Here is a 20,000-nt window from a genome sequence, read left to right on the forward strand (position 1 = left end):
TGCATCAGAAGAAGAAAAGACAATCTCTCTCTCTCTCTCTCTCTCTCTCTCTCTCTCTCTCTCTCTCTCTCTCTCTCTCTCTCTCTCTCTCTCTCTCTCTCTCTCTCTCTCTCTCTCTCTCTCTCTCTCTCTCTCTCTCTCTCTCTCTCTCTCTCTCTCTCTCTCTCTTTTTGACATTTTGGTCCTGTGTGATTTTAGTCCCTCTCTCTCTTCCCTCCATCCTCTGACCTTCACCGCAGGATTCACTCCTGTGTGTGTGTGTGTGTGTGTGTGTGTGTGTGTGTGTGTGTGTGTGTGTGTGTGTGTGTGGACCTTTTCTTCCTCATTCTACAGTAAAATCAGCACGATTGCGTCAAACTGCAGAGAGATTTTGAATCAACCACAAACAAAGAAACAAAGAGTATAAACTGTTGTCTTTTCCATCCGTTTTGCTTCTGTGAATACAAACACAGTGTGGAGGATCCAAACACACACACACACACACACACACACACACACACACACACACACACACACACACACACACACACACACACACACACACACACACACGGATACAATCAACTCACACTCTTATGTTCATATTAAAATGTTTAAACTACACTTAGATTCTTCTTGTTAAATGTCTTCCGCTGCGTGTTCATGTCTACAGAGCGCGTTTGGTGTTTATCGTGGTCTTTGGCGCCACCTGGCGGATCACCGTGGTAACGTCACAGTGCCTCGCCGCTTTACAGTCGGATACAGAAATGTACACACGGATTTACGTTTCCTACGACATTCATTACATAAATGAAGTCAAGTAATTTTTGACAAGTCTTACTACTACTACTACCAATTATTAACAAAGAAGGAATTATTAGATAATGACAAACGTTCTCCTTCACTGAGTCATCTTAGAGTCTTAAACCTGTATAGAAGAAAATAATCGATATACTCTAGAAATGATTGCGTTAGGTTTCGTAAAATATAACGAACAATTTCATACATTTAATTTTATTCTATTTGAATTTTATTTGTTTTATTTGATCTCAGTTTGGTGTCAGCAGCTGATCCCAATGTGCAGCTTTAGATTTAAGATGTCTGTGTATTCATTAATTAAATCAATGATTTAAATGATTAAATGACAATTAATCTGTTTTATTTAATTGTTATTGCCGTAACTTTTTAATGTTTCCATGGTTAAACCCAAATGTTACAACTATGATCTATAGAATCTGACAACACGTGTGTGTGCGTGTGTGTGCGCGCGTGTGTGTGAGTGTGTGTGTGTGGGGGGGTCCATTTATATTTTATTTAATGTTTTATTTGGGACCGATTTTTGTTTTAAATTATTTTAAAACATGGTTTATGTTGATGTCACTTCAGTGTATCTCTGTGGAGGAACGTTGAGCTGCTTCAGCGTCAGAGTTATAATAATAATAATAACAATAATAATAATAATAATAATAATAATAATAAAGAGAGGAGAGGCCGCGCACACACACACACACACACATCTGTCTGTTTACTTCAGTCACTAAAGAAAGAAACACTAAGTCCTCAGGGGAACCGGGGGGGCGGGGCACGGGGCGGGGCTTACCTTACCTTCCGTACAGGCCTCCAGCTGCTGCAAGAGCGAAGCAAAGAAGAAGACAGGTTAGCATCACATCACTGTGAGATCATAATGTAGGGTTCATAACAGAGACAAACACAGCTGAGAGCATCAGAGTGACACAAACTACACACAATAATGAAGTATTAAACTAACTCATGGTTATGTTACACATACAAGTAAAGGAAGGAAGCCAGCTGCTTCATTAGAGCTGAAACTCATAATGTGAGAGAGAGAGAGAGAGAGAGAGAGAGAGAGAGAGAGAGAGAGAGAGAGAGAGAGAGAGAGAGAGAGAGAGAGAGAGAGAGAGAGAGAGAACCACACACACACACACACACACTTCATCTGAGCTTCAGAGGAGCGAGAACACCGGGAAGGGAACGAACAAAGTGTGGAGACTAAACTGACCACCGGAGGGCAGCAGTGCGCAGCGGATGGCTCCAGACTAACACCACAGAAGAAGAACGCCTCACAGGTCGGAAGTAGTCCAGAAGCTAAGCATCACCTGAATCTGTAGTGTTTGCTTCTCTGCTTGGTGATAAAACAAAGCCTGTTATGATAAAAGTTATAATTTATGACCGCCACCGGATAATTTCGCACATCAAACCTCAACACTACGCGGTGATTAACCTGAGGTAAGATGGCGCTTTAGATAAAGTTACTGAGTGATTAAGATAAAGCTAGCTATGGGAGTTAGCAGCTTAACGTCAACTCCGCTGCTGACAAACAAACAAACACACACACACACACACACACACACACACACACACACACACACACACACACACACACACACACACACACACACACACACACACACACACACACACAGGGAAAGGCGCGCGCACACAGACAGACAGGTGTTAATGTGTAAACACTCGTACCTGTGTGTATTAATGGCGTCACCGCTCGAGCGTGTGTGAGGTATATATGGTGACACGGTAAGGGCGGGGCTTGGGGACACACCGGCCGCTGTAGCGCCTCCCAGCGGACATCGCGCTCGAGGCTGTTGACGTCACAAGCTCAGACTTTAATAACAAACATGGACAAGAAAAGAGATTTTATTAAGACAATTTAGACACACACACACACACACACACACACACACACACACAGGTGTTACATTGTAGAGTCCGTCACTCTTAACAGCAACAAGGCTGAAGAAGAAGAGGCCAAAGTGAGTGTGGCCTTCATGCGCCTCGCAGCAGGAAGGAGGTATGTGGAGCTCCATGCTGGACCAGATCCTCCAGAGCGGAGACGCCATGATCTTCCTCCACCAGCTCCCTGACTCAGGCACCAGGCTGTAGACCTGCAGGGGGGCTTGGGGGGGGGGGGGGGGGGGGGGGGGGGGCCTGTAGGCTCCCTGGGGGGCCCTGGTGGAGCCCTGGGGGGCCCTGTAGGCTCCCTGGGGGGCCCTGGTGGAGCCCTGTAGGCTCCCTGTGGGGCCCTGTAGGCTCCCTGGGGGGCCCTGGTGGAGCCCTGGGGTCCATGCATGAAGCAGAGCTACCTTTGGACCTAAACCCTCTGTTCTGTTCACATCTTTGTAATCTGGTCTGGGCCCTAAATCACAGTCAAGTATTTCCCTTTAACCCTTTGTGTGTTGTCACGGTGGTCAGAAGCTTCTTGCTGCTCAGAAACACGCGTGTTCACCGCATGTTCAGACACGATGCAGTCAGCTGAGGTCAGAGGCCTTCTCACATCTCTTCTTCTTCCCTGAAACCTTCTTTCTGCAGAACCCGCCTCCTCGTGTATTTCCCCACAGCTCTCGTCCGTCATGTCTCACAACTACACAAACAGAATGCAGCTGCCGCCTCACGACACCGACCGGAGGTCTAATCCGGGACCTTACGGCTCGTCGGACCGCCGCCGGGCCTCCCCGGACCTTTACGGGCGGCCCCAGGAGCCTCTGCCTCATGTGTGGTCCTCCATGCCCTCCACGTCCCGCACTTTGTCTCCCCCCTCCAGAGGGCCGGAGAAGCCGCCTCACCCCACCGCTCACTGGTCAGCCGACGCGGCTCTCAGCATCCTCAGCAGCTGTGGACTTGAACCCAACGACCTGTCTCTGCTGGCCGAGCTCCCTGAAGACGTCCTGACTGTGGACTCTCTGCCTCAGGTCCTCCAGCAGATCAAAGGCAAGCGGGCGGTGACGGACCCTTACCCTTACCCTTACCCGCCTCCAGGTCTGTCCTCCTCTTCCTCCTCCGCCAGCCCTTCCAGGAGCCGGTGGGACAATCGGCCATTTCAACTGGACCGCACCTTGGCCCCGCCCACGTCTCTCTCACCAGAGCGTGTTCAAGACTGGCAGGAATCCTGGGGAGACCCGCGGCGGTCCAGCTCCTCCAGGGTAGACTCGTCGCTACCTTCAACGTCGGCCTACGTGGTCGACTACAACCACAGGGTGGGGGGGTCCGCGTTTGGTAAGACCGGCAGAGACGCCGGCCTGGTTTCAACAGGTGACTGGTCTTCTTACTCGTCCTCGCCAGCAACAGGAAGCTGCGTGGAAACTCACCCTTCCGGGTTCTCTGAGCCCGGATCGGCCGACTACAGGTCCGCGCCGCCTCTGGAGTCGTACCGTCCCGCATCCGCCGCCGAGCCCCTCAGGACAGACGCCGTCTCTTCCAGCAGGAGCCGAAGCAGCGGCGGCAGCGATGGCAGGCTGGTCACGAGGCCCTCCAGGAAGAAGGCGTACGACTTCCACGGGAAGACGCCAACAACGTACCCATACACGTGTTCTCTGTGTGATATCACTGTGCTCTCAGACAAGGTAAGTACCTCCTCCTCAGGGGGCGGGGCTAGAGGGGGAGGGGCTTCTCTTGGTTAGTTGCTCATTGTTCGGCGCTCAGCCGTGACCGCAGAGGAAACGCAGCGTTCTGTCGCCCAACTGGTGCCGCCTGAGCCCAGCTGCTGGTTGGTTGACCGGTCTGCTTGTTGTGTTGCAGGTTTGGACTCGACACGTCCATGGAACTCTGCACGCTGACGGACAGCTGGGCCTGCTGCAGCAGTACGTTCACTCACTGGGTCCTAATGCTCGTCTGATCAATGTGTTAGAGTGAGGGGGGGCAGCCCGTCTCCTCAAAGACCGTCAAGATGAAACGGGAAGGGATTCAGACTACCAACCTGTCTCTGCATGTTCATCCTGATCGGTTTTTCTTCTTCTATCACTTCTTTGCTGCAGGTGTCCTGAGTGGGACTGTCGCCTGGAGGCGGGCAGGTGAGCGCACACACACTCACACACACACACACACACACACACACACACACACACACACACACACACACACACACACACACACACACACACACACACACACACACACACACACAGGTTACCAGCTGCTGTTTGGTTGATCAGATCCCAAATCGATGTTGTCTGTCTCACTCCAGGACGGACACCAAAGAAGAGGATCCAGGCCCTCATGGTAGGTGGGCCCAGCAGGTCAGAACCAGAACCTCCCACTCTCTGTGTGTGTATCTGACCTCTGACCTCATTCAGGCTTCTTCTTGTTTGCAGATTTACAGCCAAACAGGAAGAAAACCAAGAAGGTGACCCAAGAACTGAAGTCCCATGGAGACTGGAGCTTTACTGTTCCTGTGTGTGTGATAGAGTGTGACATGTGTGTGTGTTAGAGTGTGACATGTGTGTGTGTGTCATTTCTGCTCAGGTGTCCAGTAAAGTAGTTTGTGCCAAGTTTCCTTCTCATTCTGTGGATGAGACTCAGCTGAGGAAGCTGACCCAGCCCTTTGGCAAGATTGTGAAAATCATCATGTTCCCATCTTTTGTAAGTCTCACACACACACACACACACACACACACACACAGCTGTGTAGCCTTTGCTCTGACCTGTGTGTGTGTGTGTAGGCGTACATGGAGCTGGGCTCCAGCGATCAGGCCAAGGACCTGGTGAAGTTCCACATCAACCAGCCGGCTTGTGTAAACGGTCACATGATCGACTTCAGCATCTCAGCCACCTTGAACTTCCTCCAGGTAAAGCCAGACTGAGTGCTGTTGGCTCAGATGTTCAGTCAGAACAAAGACCCATGGTCTCCTGTGTCTCCTGCAGAGCTCTCGGGTTTTGAGCTTCAGTCCGGCTCCATCAGGAGAACACGGCTGCTCAGACCTGATCGCCGTGGTCAAGCGCTTTGGTCCGCCTCTCTACACGCTCTTCCTGCCGTCCATGGTGAGGTCCCTCTCTGACCTTCATGCTCCTCCTCCTCCTCCTCCTCTCAGTGATGTCATCACCTTCCTCTTGTGTTTTCTTGTTCCAGGCCTTTGTGGAGATGAAAGATGACGACGGCGCTCAGAAGGTGGTGGACTATTACACGTCCACCCCGCTGAAGATAAACAATGACATCATCAAGGTGGCCTACTCTGGAGAATACAAGAGCCTCATGTAAGAGCCTCATCAGCTGATCCATCAATACTGTCAATCATCTCAATAATCCTCATCTCCTGTTCTCGTCCCTCAGGCGACTTCCATCTGCCAAGAGGTACGAGGAGAGAAGCTCCTCCTCCACCAAGAGGAGGAGTCCCAGCCAAGGGGACGAAGACAAGAGGACGGCTAAGAGGAGGAGGAGGAGCAGCAGCTCAGAGAAAAAGGAGATGAAGAAAGAACGAGTGGAGAGGGAGAGCAAGAGAGAGAGAGACGAGAAAGAGAGCAGGCAAGAAAGAGAGAGAAGGGGCGGGCAGAAAGAAAGAGGGGAGAGCAAGAAAGATCGTAAGAGAGAACAGGAGGAGAAAGATCGTAAGAAAAAACCAGAGGAGAAAGATCGCAAAAAAGAGCAGGAGGAGAAAGATCGTAAGAAAAAAACAGAGGAGAAAGATCGCAAAAAAGAGCAGGAGGAGAAAGATCGCAAGAAAGAGCAGGAGGAGAAAGATCGCAAGAAAGAGCAGGAGGAGAAAGATCGGAAGAGAGAACAAAAAAAAGATTGCAGGAAAGAACAGGAGGAGAAAGATCCTGGATCAGAGGCCAAAGAGAAGAAGAAGAGCACAGAGGAGAAAGATGGGAGGTCCAGAGACGGACCAAGCAGATGTTCAGAGGAACAGAGTGAGAAACCAGGTAAGTTCTGCCCCCTAGTGTCTGAAATGAAGCTGTACAGCTGTAACTGTGTACGAGGAACAGAGAGATGAAAACATGAAACTTTCATCTCAATCCACAGAAGGAACAGAAGCAGCGCCTCCTGCTGACGAGCCTGAAGCTCACTGTGACGCCCAGTCTGAAGCAGAGTGAGTGAGAAAGGTCAAAGGTCTCCTGAATGTCCATCTCATGTTGGTATCAGTCTGATCATGATCATTGATCCAATCATTGATCCAATCACTGCAGGGAGGAGAGCGACATCGACGGCATGGAGGTGATCGGAGAAGATGGAGAGAATCTGGAGGAGGAAGACATGGTGAAGGAAGAAGAAACGCCGGAGGAGGAGGAGGGGGAACCTGCTGATGAAGACGAGCAGCTTCATGATGAAGGTCAGAATGAAGTTTATCTTTGTGGATTCATTCATGCATGTAGACGTGCAGCACATCATCTCAACCTCAAACCTGTCATGACTCAGAACCTGAGGTGGAGAGGAAGAACACGGAGGAGGAACATGTAAAGGATCCCAGAGAGGAGGAGGAGGAGCCTGTGAAGAAAGGGGACGAAGAGGCACAGAAGCCTACGAAAAGGAAGGAGGAAGAAAAGGAGAAGCCCACCAAGAAAAGCAAAGTGGAGGAGAAAGAGAAAGAAGCTGAATCCACCAGAGAGGAAGAGGAGGTACACACACACACGCACACGCACACACACGTACATGTTATTGGACTTGTTGGGTAACATGCCGGCCGCCTCTGTCTCGTGGTCTTACAGGAAGCAGATTTCCCCATGGACCTGGAGGACTGCATCGTCCTGGATGAAGACAAGGGTGATGATGAAGGTAGGTGACTCCTCCCCCTCCTGGATGAAGATGAACGTTGACTCTGAGTGACGCTGGGCTTTGTCTTTGTCTCTGCAGGTGACAAAGACAGAAGTCAGAGGAAATCCAGGGTGAGGAGGGGAACCTGGGGGCTTGGAGCTGGAACACACACTTCTCTCCACATGTGTGTGTGTGTCCTAACGTGTTGTGTTTCTGCCTCCAGTCTCCAGGCAGCCGAGTGGTTTACGTGGGGAACCTCCCCAGGAGCAACAGGTACACAGACATGGACTTTGTGAAGATCGTGAAGGGCTTTGGGAAAGCCTCCCGCTTTCTGGTGCTGCGGCAACGCCAAGAGGTCAGCTGTGTGTGTGTGTGTGTGTGTGTGTGTGTGTGTGTGTGTGTGTGTGTGTGTGTGTGTGTGTGTGTGTGTGTGTGTGTGTGTGTGTGTGTGTGTGTGTGTGTGTGTGTGTGTGTGTGTGTGTGTGTGTGTGTGTGTGTGTGTGTGTGTGTGTGTGTGGTCCTGACGCCTGCTGTGTTTGCCTGCTGTTCCAGGGCTTCATAGAGATGTCCAAACCTTCAGAAGCAGCCCAGGTGGTGAAGGAGCTGCACCATAAGCACGTCATCTTCCACGGCACCAGGCTCATCATCGACCTGTCCATCAAATACACCCGACTCATGATGGGGTGAGTGTTTCATCTTTGAGACCAAAGACGTGGTGCCGTCTGTGGCTGTAGATCATCGTGCTTGTCGGTCTCTTCCTGCCAGATGGGACGTGCCGGACAAAGAGTCGGACGAGGGAACGGAGGACAGCAGGTCAAGCGGCAGGAGAAGCGAGAGGAACAGCAAGTCCAAGGCCTCAGAGAAGGACGGGTCCAGCAAAAAGTCTCCTGGGAAGAAAGAGTCCTCAAAGAAGACTCCAGAAAAGAAGCATGTGCCAAAAAGCAGCAAGGAGCCAGCAGCTCAGAAGCTTCCAGAAAAAGAGTCAGCCTCCAAAAAGACTCCAGTAAAGGAGCCAGCAGCTCAGAAGCTTCCAGAAAAAGAGTCAGCCTCCAAAAAGGAGCCAGCAGCTCAGAAGCTTCCAGAAAAAGAGTCGGCCTCCAAAAAGGAGCCAGCAGCTCAGAAGCTTCCAGAAAAAGAGTCAGCCTCCAAAAAGAGGCCTGCAGAGCAGCAGACTGTGTCCACAAAGAATCAGGAAAAAGAGTCTGGCCCCCAAAAGAACTCCAAGGAGAAGATGGAGGAGTCAGAATCCAAAACGAGTCCAGAGAAAGAACCTGTGTCGAAAAGCAGTGACAAGGAGCTCAGGTCCAAAAAGACTGGAGAGAAGAAGAAAGGTCAGGAGAAGGAGAGGAGAGCAGGAAGAAGTCCAGAGGGCAGAGAACCTGCAGAGGAAGAACCAGCACACATTCACCAGGAGGAGTGTGTGTCTGAAGACACCTCACAGAGGGACACGCCCGAGACCAAGACACAGAGCGACCAAGACCAAGAGACGACGGCACAGAGCGACCAAGAGACGATGGCACAGAGCGTCAAAGACCAAGAGATGAGGGGACAGAGCGCCAAAGACGAAGAGGCGACAAAGGCTCCCCAGGTTTGCTCAGAGGAGGCAGATTCTAAACCACGGCAGGAAGATCCTACATTGGAGGAAATTCCTGAAAAAACGCAACCAGGGGCTGACAAGGTGAGGACAGAAGCACCTGGAGGGGGAGGATGGGGAGCATTGAAACAGAGCTTTAGACCCACCAGAGCTTTAGACCCACCAGAGCTTTAGACCCAACCGTGCTTCAGACTGCTGACTCTGTTGTGTTACACCAGGACTCTCTCCCATCAGACCCCTGCCTGGTTTGAGGATGTTGAGGCGTCACTTGGTGTCAAAGTGTTTCAGTCTAGACAAACTGCTTTAACATACAAAACAATAATGGATGTGATATTTGTGATTGTGTAGGAAGCTGCTGAGCTGGAGGATGAAGGAAAAGAGGAACCAGCAGGGGGCAGCAAGGAGCCACGCAAACCCACCAAGCCTGTCGGTATGAACGTCCACACATTCGCTATCAGGAAATTCAGACGGGACATAAATGGAACACTGTCAGGAGGTGATGCTCACATTCAGTCCTTCTCCCTGCAGGGACGGAGTTTGTGGGTCCGGTCGTTGGGTATTTCTGTAAGCTGTGTCAGGTGATCTACGCCAGTGAAGACGAGGCCAAACAGGAGCACTGCAGCACGGCGAGCCACTACCAGAAGTACCAGGTCAGAGCTCGGGACACCGCTGTGTCCCAATGCAAAGAATCAAAGCAGATATGAGACTTAAGATTCTGCTGGATGATTCATGCTACATGCTACACATGTTTACCAGTCAGAAACTGCATGTCTGTGACCAACTGACTCATATGCTTGGCGTCCCGTGTTAAATCATAGGAGCACACGGGGAAGGATCCCTGGGCTCAGAGCTGAACGTCTCATCTGAGGGCTGCTCCATGGTGAAGTCGCTCTGCCGTCTGATCAACCAAGAGGCGGCCTGAAGGTAATGGAACGCAGGACGCCGACAAATCAATGACAATTGTGTGTTTTTGGCCACACAAGTTTTCCAGCTTTCTGGGACAGTTTTCAGTTTTTTCACTGAAGTTGAAGTCAAATTGATTTTCTGCTCAGATGTTTTGTCTCCAAACGAAGATGAACTGTTTGATTCTGTTTGCCAGAGAGTGGAAGTCATTTTTCTAGACTTTGGCCTCTTGCTCAAGGGCACGTGAGCAGTGCAGCCAGTACACGGCTGAGATGTGACATTCCAGGTGAATGTGTGATCTAGGGTGAGTTTTGTGGGTCTGTCGGTGCAACGTGACGCTGTGGTCGGGGGTCCGTGTTGGTAAACATCAGTCTGCCTTTGTTTCTTTGTCCTGAGGAACAGAGAAACAAAGGCTCAGGCATGAAACTAGTTTATAAGAATAACGGCTCGATCTTCAGCCGCTCCAAAGCCAAAGCTGATTGGTTCAGGGACCCGTCAGCATCGTCATGGTGAAATGACATCAGTGATTATTGAAGGATTGGAGCTGCGATCACATGATCGGAAGAAAAAGACCTGAAGCTGGAATGTTTGACGGTTCTTTATTAAAAACAGACAAAACAAAAATGTCACATGTTGTTATTTCCCTACAAGTTAAAATAGAATAAACTGGCCTGACCAAAGCAAAATACAAAAAATCATTTCCATGCTCACTGAGTGTTGATCTCTTTCTTCTTCTTCTCTGCTTTCATCTGTTCTTTCTCCAAATGCATCTGAAACAAACAGAGGATCCATCCTTTATGAGTGACAGACAGGTGCAGGTTCAACAGGAGCTCTGATTGGCTCCTCACTGAAAGTGCCCGCCGTCCAATCAGAGCTCCTGTTTCTGCTCTGTGAGTGAGACATTTGCATGGAAACAATCAGATGAAGCCAATCGAACACGACTCCTGCCGTTTCAGACTTTAAGGTGGCGTTGGTGTGGATGTGGGCGGGGCTTGTCTCACCTGCAGCTTGTTGTAGTGTGCCTGGCTGCTGCAGTGCTTCTTCTTCGCTGCGTCTTCGTTGGAGTAGAAGAGGAAGCAGACGCGGCAGTAGAATCCCTTCTTCACGTGTTCCACTCCTGTTAAAACAAAACGCTGGTGTTCATTCTGGTCGAGGGGGCGACGGAGACGTGAGCGTGGCCGCGAGACGTTTTCTTACCGACGGGGCTCTCGGGGTCGTAGGGGAGCAGCGGCAGAGAGGCGGCGGTGGGTTTGGCTTCAGCGGGCGGGGGCGTGGCCTCTATCTGGACGCTCTGAGCTGCAGGCTCCTCCACCGGCTCCTGCAGAGACGGGTCATCGTATTTACCTGCTGTGACCTTCAGCACCATCTGCTCACAGGTTTCTAACGCTCCTGCTGCACCTGGACTTTACCTCCAAGCTTCACAACGTGTTCATTCAAACATTTGTTGCAAATCTTTTTTTACTTTTTGCCCAAATGAAATGGGAGGAGTCTATTATCACGTAGTAAAGTAAATCTGTAAACTTCATTAAGTGACTCATCTGAGAACATTTCCATGATGTTCGTTCATGTAAACTATAGTTTTGTTGCCGTTTCTCTCACCTGACTGCAGGTGTTCAGGTTCAGGTCAGAATCTTCTGGAGTGGCTTCGGTCGTCTCGTTCTCCACAGAGTTTTCACTCATCTGCTCAGCGCCGCTCGTCTCCATCTTCTCCTCCATCTTCTCTTCCTGAACCTCCTCCGTCTTCTGCTCTTCACCCTCCGCCTGCTCCTCCTTCTCCTCGGCTGCAGGCTTCTCCTCCTTGGCCTTCTTCACTGGAGGTTCCTCTGGCTGTTTGGAGGATTTGGCCACCGTGCTGATTTCTCTCTTGGTGGGTTTCTTCTCTTCAGGCACGTTGGGGCGTCGGTGTCTGTAAACAAACGTTTGTTTGGTCTATTAAGTTTTAAAACCACAGTGGAGAAGATAAAGCAGCTGAATGAGTCAGGCTTCATTTGCCCTGAATGTTCTCTGGTTCCTCACCCGTATTTCAGCTGTTTGTACTTCCTGCTGACGTAGACGCTGAGGCGTTTGCCGTTGATCTTGGGCGGAGTGGCTTTGTATTCCTCAGCCATTTTCTCTGCGTCCTCCGCTTGCTCCATCTCCACGAAACACTGGAACACAAACACTCGGTCACTTTGTAACGCCGACAGAGCGACGGATCTGCAGGGAGAGACAGAGCGGCGGAGGTCGTACTTCTCTCTTGATCCTGTTCAGGAAGTACTTCCTGACTTTCCCGTAAGGCTCAGCCAGCGTCAGAACGGCCTCGTCTGAGTATTTACTGGTGGGCAGCTGACCGATGTAAACCACTTTGCTGGAGCCGCACTGAGGAGCAAACACAGGAGGTTTCTACCACACACACACACACACACACACACACACACACACACACACACACACACACACACACACACACACACACACACACACACACACACACACACACACACACACACACACACACACACACACACACACACACACACACACACACACACACACACACACACACACATCACCTTCAGCACCGCTGGGCCCTGAGGTCCTGCTCACCTGGATGGTGGGATAGGTCATGGAGTGACTGACCCTCACAGGTCGCCCACACACCGTCGCCGTGACGTTGCCGTTGTAAAACTTTGCCATCCCTCGAGCTTCTTCTTCTGTGGCAAACTGCAGGTAGGCCTGTTGAAGAGGAGAGAGCAGGCTGAACACACACATCAAACACACTCCTGTCTCTTTGGGCCGTGATGTGACGATGCAGCGTCGTACCTCAGCTCGCAGGTCCAGCACCAAGTGTTTGACCACCTCGCCAAACGGTTTGGCCAGATCCAGGAGCTCGCGCACGAAGCCGTACCCTCGCCTGAAGCCCAGGACGTTCACCACCCTCATGCCCTGAGAGACAAAACAACATGACTGCTGTGCAGGCGGCAGCAGGGAAACCATCATGGAGACACAACAGGCATGAAGTTACCCCTCGTCTGGTGGGATCTGCAGGGACACAAAGACAGAGCGGGGGTCAACGTGAGCCGCAGCACAGGGAAGCAGGACTACTTTGTTAGTGTGAGTGTTTGTTTGCGTACCGATGGCGTCCGACTCCTCGTGCTCCTCCTCTCCCAGTTCATCCAGAGTCACAAAGTCCTCCATGTTCTCCGGGAAGTCCTGATCCTCCTAGACCACACAACAACACACACTTTACATGAGGGCCACACTGGTACACGCAGTGAGCCACCTTCACCACCAGATGTCCTCGTGAGCCCTCTACGTGTTTCCAACCATCTTGGTCACGACTAAAACACGACTTTAAATGAGGAAAGCACAACGCTGAGCAGCAGCTTATGAGACACAGCGAGGAAGAGGACTGATGCCACGACACTATGACATCATTGCTGTTAGCCCCATGACATCATCCACACACACAGTCATGTGACCATCATACCGAGTCCTGATCCTGATCTTCCTCCACCTCCTGGCTCTCTCCCGTCTCGCCGCTCGCTTCCTCTTTGGCCTCGTTTCCTTCGGTGGAGGTTTCAGTTTCCCTCGGTCCGTCCGGTTCTTTGGACTCCGCCCCTTTTTCTGCCGTTTCCACGCCCCCGTCCTGGTGTGGGTCGGGGGTGATGTCATCACCAGCTGAGTCCTGTGTGCGGTCACATGTTCACTTCATCACACACACATGAAGGGGACATTGTTGGCAGATTAAGTGTCACATTAGTATCAGGAGGTCACAGCGCCTCCTACAGGTGAGACAGCCGCCTCTCTGTTCCTTCACCTTGTTCTCAGACTCCTGAAGTGTTTCCTCAGCAGCTTCTGCCGTCTGCTCCTCCTCCTGCTCCTCTGTCTCTTCAGTAGTGTCTTGCCCTTCGTCTTCCTCTTCTCCATCGTCGGCCTCCATCACTCCAGCCACCTCCTCCTCTTCAGCCTCGGCCTTCTTGGCTTTGTTCTCCTCCTTCTTCTTGTCCTCCCTGGACTTGGAGGAGGATTTGGAGGAGGAGCTCTTGGAGAACTTGTTTCCTGTGGAGGCTGTGGCCCCGGCGCTCCTCCGTCCTCTGCTGTCAGATCCTCCGGCTCCTCTGTTCACACTGAAACACATTCACACAGCTCAGTGACAGGCTGAGCTGTGGCCACGCCCACACTCAGCTACCATCTGATTGGCCGTGTACTCACTTGAGGGTCTTGTACTTGGTGCAGATGTTGAGTCTGATCTGTCGTCCCTTGATGGTGAGCGGGTTCAGGGTGTAGTACTTCACCAGCATCTGTGCGTCGTTGGGCGTCTCCAGCTGGACGAACGCCTGCAGACGGGGCAGAGGAAGGAGGCGACGCCGCCATCATCACACCAAACACTCACACACTCAGACTGGACCACAGAGAGACAGAAGAGGTCAAACCTACAGAGGGGACAGACCAGACCAGGGGGGAACCTCACTCCCTCCTGTAGTCGTTAACCTTTGACCCCATGTTCTCTTGCATTTAGAGAAGACAGACGCTCTACATTTGACTGACAGGTCTCCGCTCACCTGATCTGTAAGGAAGAGATGTTTCTGGACAATGCCGAAGCGTCCCGCGATGGTCAGCAGCTCCTTCTTCTTCTCTTCCTCTCGGGGCAGGTTGGAGAAAAACACCACCTGGCTGTCCTGACCTTTGACCTCCCTGCCAAGTCTGTCTGCCGGACGCTCGTCCTTCTGAAAAGCAAATCAAAACACAAATCCCATGAAAGTGTGTATGAACCTGAAGCTAACTGGAGCAAAGTTTCACTGCGGCGGTCAGCAGAGCAACGGTAGAGCAACAGGGGCTGAAAGCATGGACGGCTGCTCTACTCATACATGGATCTAGAGCAGCACCCAGGCTGCAGCTCCACCCTGAGGCTCAGACCGGCTCGCTCCTGACCTCGATGACCAGCAGCTCCTCAGACAGGTAGAAGGTGACCGGTTTGCCGTAGATGGAGGCCGGGTGCTGCTGGTAGAAGTTCACCATGTCCACCGCCTCCTGGTGAGTCTCCATCTCTAAGAACGCCTGCAGGGACAACACACACCACAGCAGGTCAACACACACACACACACACACACACACACACACACACACACACACACACACACACACACACACACACACACACACACACACACACACACACACACACACACACACACACACACACACGCACACACACACACACACACACACACACACACACACCTTGTTCTTGAGGACCAGCTTCTCCCTCAGGTGGCCGAAGGGTTCAGCTAAGGAGAAGAGGCTCTTGTTGCTCAGAGGCTTCCAGGCGTACTTGGCCACGACCACACGGCTCCTCAGCTGAGGACACACACACACACACGTGCTTTGGTTCAGGCGTCTCCTAACATCTGCAGGCTCTTGCACACGCTGAGCTCTCATTCAACCAGCTGAGACGTTTGTAACCAAATATATACAGAAACATGCTTCTGTGGCAGAGGACCAAACAGGAAACAGAACCTTCTGTCTTCAGTGCAGATGTGTAGAAGAGCTGTGTGTGTGTGTGTGTGTGTGTGTGTGTGTGAGTGAGTGAGTGAGTGAGTGAGTGAGTGAGTGAGTGAGTGAGTGAGTGAGTGAGTGAGTGAGTGAGTGAGTGAGTGAGTGAGAGAGAGAGAGAGAGAGAGAGAGACAGAGAGACAGAGAGACAGAGAGACACACACACACGACTCACCTTAGGTTGTCCATGTTGGTTCTTTCCCATCAGAGCAGCCCCTCCACATCCTCCTGACACACACAGGAACATTAAACATGTCAGTGTGTCTACGGCTCCACAGCGCTCCAGCTTTGATGCGTTACCATAGAGACCAAAGATATTAGCTTCCTGTTTGGGTCTTACCCCAGTTGGAGGTCATGCCCCCTGCTGTCTGACCTGAGGACATGGGTACGGGTCCCAGCAGGCCTGCAGAGAGGTTTGGACCCCCCATGAGGCCTCCGCTGGAAGAGAGGAGGACAAGAGCCACAGACTCCTCAACTCACTGGAGGAACCCTGATAATAAGGACATTTATTTATAGTGTGTGTGTATGGGTCTTACCCTCTGTTGGGGGCCATCCCAGGGTCCCAGTCTGGATACCTGCACACACACACACACACACACACATGAAGCACCATAACCATGACGTGTGTGTCACTGAGCAGAGTCCAGGTGTGTGAAGGAGCGACTCACATCTGCAGCAGCTGTCTCCTGTTCTCAGCATGGCGGAGGCCGTTTGTGTGCTGGTTCCACTCCTGAACATACAGACAGAGCTCAGCTAAACAGGAAGTCACCCTACAGACAAACATCTGAGCTCCAGCAGGCCCACAGGAAGGCTGGGGCTTTACATATGTGACTGCTAAATAAGAGGAATAAATAGTAAATAAATGGTAAAAGAGTAAATAATAATAATTTGTTTCCCACGTGTCAGTGCTGCTGGCCTGGAGGCAGAGCGACGCAGAGCAGAGCCCCTCTGCCTGTCTGAAATACATGATGATTAAAGTGAGAGGGAAGTGTTAGAGAATGAGTGGACAGGAGGAGGAGTGAGGGAGTGTCTTCTTCTTCCTCTCCCTCCAGCTGCTCTGGTTGAACACAGCCTGGTGTGTGAGCTGTGTGAGTCTGAAGCAGCTCTGCTCTAAAGTCTCCATGGGTTACATCTGCTCCACTTAAGGCAGCTCTAAGTTTGTCTGTCACTCATCTGCCCACTTGAAGCTACAACAGAAAAAGCTCTCTGATTGTTTAAACACATTGTCCTTTGACTCTGGAGACATGAAGACATGACATCATGCTTTATTACAGCAAAGTGGCAGCTGTGTATTGGTTTCCCTTCATTGGAGGACATGACTGCAGCTGTGATGAAGTGAAGTGGACTGAAGAACACAAGCAGAGCTCAAGTGTCTGTTTGAAGTGGAACATTAACACAAGTTATTCCAGGAGAACAGCAGGAAGGAGGCGGGCCGGTACTCACCATGATGGAATGCACGTCAAAGTCACAAAGAGAGCACACATGGGGGAACATGGAGGGCACCACTCCCAAGAAGTCTTTGACTTTTCCCTGCGACGGGAAGCCGACCCTCCTCGGCATAAAGACGGACTCGGACGACGACGACCCCATGCCGAGCCCGCCGTAGGACTCGGGACGGGAAAGCTCTGAATACTGCCGCTCCCTGCCGCCGCCGCCGCTACTGTTGCCGTAATTTAAGTTGTATCCGCGGCCGGGGGAAATGTCCTGCATGGAACCGTAGCCAAAGTCTGAATTGGACTGGGAGCGGGCCGAACCCTGACCCATGGAAGAGCCGCCCATTCTGCCCATATGTACGCCGTCCCAGTCCTCCCTGCCGCCTCGGAAAGCCGCCTCAGAGGACAGGGAGCCGGCGGACATTCTGCGCTCTCCTGCTTCTGCCTTGTGGCTCTTGAGCTGCATGAGGATGTGAGGCAGCGTCTCCACGCTGATGTTCTCTTCAGGGATCTGAGCCAGAGCGTCCAGGTCTGAGGGAGACAGGCCCAAGCTGGTAAACAGCTTCATGGTGTTACCAATGTGACTGCCACTGCCCCGCTGAGACATCTGCTGCGTGCCATCCTGGCCCTCTATATCTCCGCCTCCGCCCATCCCCATGCCGGAGACCATGCCCCCCATCTGCTGACTGGACCGCTGGTCGCTCATGCTGAAGTTCAAGGTCTCTGCAGCGGCCAGGAGGCCACGACCCACTGCAAAGCCTTTCTGACCACCATCTGACTGGTTCTTCTGAGACATGACGCCACAAGCCAGAGCCGCGCGCTGGCCTCAAAATTGTTTCAGACGACTCAAGATCAAGAATAAAGCAAAAATGTGGTGGAGGGGAAGTTAAAGTCTTAGGTCAGGTAAAGGTGGAAAGCATGGGAATCTGCGTAAGTGAGGGGGAACTCCTCGTCTCCTTGGAAGTCTGCTGAAACACAATGAGGGAGATTCTTGAAAAACGGCCTCCACAAAGAAAACAGAAACCAGAGGAGCTGCAGCAGGGCGGAGCCACAGCAAGTCCACAACCAAGAAGATCACTGTGAAGTCAAACCAACAGACGTAAGCTTGCAATTACTGGAATTACAACATGACAGGAGGCAATTAGAAAACTCTGGAAGAGGAAACAGGGACAGAGCTTTTAAAGACTAAGAACTCATCTCAGACGAGAAGGAAGGAGATACAAACGAGCTGATGGACCAAAGAGACGCCGTCCTCACTCAGATAAATACAAGAGACTCTAACTATCATGTAGGTTTGGGTTTGTCAAAGGATGGAAGGCCGACAGCTGAAGATGTGAAGGAAAGCAGCCGGGTCCCACTGCACGAGAGAAGAAGCCTCACACACACACCCAGGCTTCAAGCTGATCAGATCAATAACTACCTCTACGTTTCCATGACAGACTTTAAAGTTACTGTGGAGAATGACATGTTCATTGAGAAGGGATCTTTGGTTCATCCTTTTGCTGCACGTTTTGTAATAGAGGACAGCTTCAGGTGTTCTCTGCTAATGAGTGACCATGTTATCTGGTGGCTTTAGCTCCTGTGTGTACCGTGTCCACCTGCTGGGGTCATGTTTGTATAAAGACTCACATGTTGTAACACACTGAGGAGCCTGCAGTCTAATGACTGACTCAAGTTTAATGTAACGGGTGTGTCTAGCCCGCTGTATTCTTCTAACCCTAACCATCAATCATTAGAGTAACAAGAAACATGAACCTTAAACCTCTGATGGCTCAATTCATTTACATCCAATGTGGATTTTGTGATCAAACATTACACTTTATTGTTGCGTTTAAAGAAAATTCATAATCCTAGAAAAAAAGTCTAAACATTAAAGTGAGGTTTACAATGTTTACCCTAAAGAACTGTTGATTTTAGAAAATTCTACACCGTACAAGTATGAAAGAAGATTCACGAAGTCACGCTCTGATATTCTGTTCTTGAGCCAGAGAAAGGAGCCGCGGCTCCAAGTGTCACGGGATGACACAGCATTCAGTCATTCTTAGGGTCAGTCGTCCGGCGATCACCGGGCCGGAAGTCAACAACTAACATGGTCACTCGCTAACACGGTACCGACACCCGACATACAACAAGCTAAGCTAACAGCGACAAGCTTTACATGAACTCTACGTGGATAAAGACTCAAATGTGAACACATTTACGCGAATCCTATTCATTTAATTGCATTGGTTATTATAAGTGAGGACACTAAATAAGAGAACGTGTAGAAGAAGCCGCCTGTGTTGCTCACGGAACGTCATCTAGCTTAAGTAGCGTGCTGCTCAGTGCAGTTAGCTAGCGGTGTTTAAACTCTTACTGTGTCGCTTCCGTTGTTATTGTAATGAAACTGTCACTTAGCGTTAAGTTGTCAGGTTCAAATTAAGTGATATTTATGAGCCCTGCGGTCTTACCTGAGCTAGCGCGCTGTGTAACTAGCTGCTTCTAGCTAGGCTGTTACACTAAACTTGCACCGCTATGAAACGGGAATGGGACTGAAGTGTCGCGACACGTAGTACGACAGCGCTGATTGGCTGAATGGGTTACGTTCTGTTTGACGTGACCCCTCCCCCTGGCTGTGTTGTCTTTCTCCTTCTTTATGTAACTTAGTTCGGTTGTTTGTGTTGGTGAATAAAAAGAGCAGCTGACCTACCAAAGGTGAAAATCAATTAAAAACTAATAATAACAAAGGTCAAAATGCACACTTTACGGCAGAATACGATTTAATTTAGCTTTATCTTGTTTTTAATGTATTCATTTCAATACAAACCCCATATCTGTGTTTGTTCCATTTTTAGTTACACAGTTGGCCGTCTGGGGCAGCGCGTGCACGCAGTGGCGCGGTTTATCCAATCAGAAATGAAGACGAAGTGACGTCAGCATGTAAACAAACAGAACCAGCGCGGCCATTACAGCTCAGGAGTTCGACGGAGATTCGGAGATTGGGACGTTTGGACATTAGGATATTTTCTGCCGTGGAAAAAATTAGTTTGTCAGGTTAGTGAGTTTGAATACAGAACCT

At 50.8% G+C, this 20,000-nt stretch overlaps 3 protein-coding genes across 7 annotated transcripts in view; 2 read left to right on the top strand and 1 right to left on the bottom strand.

The window, feature by feature from the left end:
• The first annotated feature begins 2,048 nt into the window (after positions 1-2,048).
• matr3l1.1 (matrin 3-like 1.1) lies at positions 2,049-10,039 on the top strand. 2 transcript variants are annotated; one of them, XM_076165767.1, is made up of 22 exons: positions 2,049-2,226; positions 3,325-4,355; positions 4,531-4,592; positions 4,767-4,802; positions 4,976-5,010; positions 5,103-5,134; positions 5,254-5,370; positions 5,451-5,576; positions 5,653-5,769; positions 5,858-5,982; positions 6,059-6,648; positions 6,749-6,815; positions 6,913-7,055; positions 7,142-7,341; positions 7,432-7,498; positions 7,577-7,608; positions 7,701-7,832; positions 8,030-8,160; positions 8,243-9,155; positions 9,420-9,501; positions 9,600-9,721; positions 9,890-10,039. In XM_076165767.1, the coding sequence occupies exons 2-22, from the start codon at positions 3,366-3,368 to the stop codon at positions 9,923-9,925; spliced, it is 4,155 nt and encodes a 1,384-aa protein (XP_076021882.1). In that variant the 5' UTR covers positions 2,049-2,226; positions 3,325-3,365; the 3' UTR covers positions 9,926-10,039. The 2 variants fall into 2 exon arrangements, with proteins under 2 accessions (XP_076021882.1, XP_076021883.1); XM_076165768.1 differs by lacking the exon at positions 2,049-2,226 and adding an exon at positions 2,240-2,806.
• A 15-nt stretch (positions 10,040-10,054) lies between these two features.
• On the bottom strand, positions 10,055-19,492 carry matr3l1.2 (matrin 3-like 1.2). 3 transcript variants are annotated; one of them, XM_076165769.1, is made up of 22 exons: positions 19,393-19,492; positions 16,953-18,019; positions 16,178-16,239; positions 16,046-16,084; positions 15,850-15,947; positions 15,685-15,737; positions 15,198-15,314; positions 14,889-15,014; positions 14,519-14,683; positions 14,169-14,293; positions 13,774-14,083; positions 13,444-13,641; positions 13,088-13,175; positions 12,979-12,995; positions 12,777-12,899; positions 12,561-12,689; positions 12,204-12,332; positions 11,991-12,121; positions 11,574-11,880; positions 11,172-11,292; positions 10,976-11,091; positions 10,055-10,744 (listed from the first exon to the last, which is right to left on the bottom strand). In XM_076165769.1, the coding sequence occupies exons 2-22, from the start codon at positions 17,736-17,738 to the stop codon at positions 10,682-10,684; spliced, it is 3,303 nt and encodes a 1,100-aa protein (XP_076021884.1). In that variant the 5' UTR covers positions 17,739-18,019; positions 19,393-19,492; the 3' UTR covers positions 10,055-10,681. The 3 variants fall into 3 exon arrangements, with proteins under 3 accessions (XP_076021884.1, XP_076021885.1, XP_076021886.1); XM_076165770.1 differs by having other exon boundaries at positions 16,953-17,907; positions 19,393-19,490; XM_076165771.1 differs by having other exon boundaries at positions 16,953-17,910; positions 19,393-19,484.
• A 284-nt stretch (positions 19,493-19,776) lies between these two features.
• Positions 19,777-20,000, top strand: part of LOC143012573 (polyadenylate-binding protein-interacting protein 2-like) — a 2,373-nt gene continuing 2,149 nt past the window's right edge. The window contains exon 1 of one of the 2 annotated variants that reach the window (XM_076165772.1): positions 19,777-19,975. The gene's annotated coding sequence lies outside the window, so the exon portion shown is untranslated. The remainder of the gene's footprint in view (positions 19,976-20,000) is intronic. The other variant, XM_076165773.1, reaches the window with a different exon arrangement.

The sequence above is a fragment of the Genypterus blacodes genome, unplaced genomic scaffold, assembly GCF_046128005.1.
Source record: "Genypterus blacodes isolate CSIRO-AG114 ecotype Tasmania unplaced genomic scaffold, CSIRO-AGI_Gbla_v1 ptg000150l_1, whole genome shotgun sequence".
Lineage (NCBI taxonomy): Eukaryota > Metazoa > Chordata > Actinopteri > Ophidiiformes > Ophidiidae > Genypterus > Genypterus blacodes.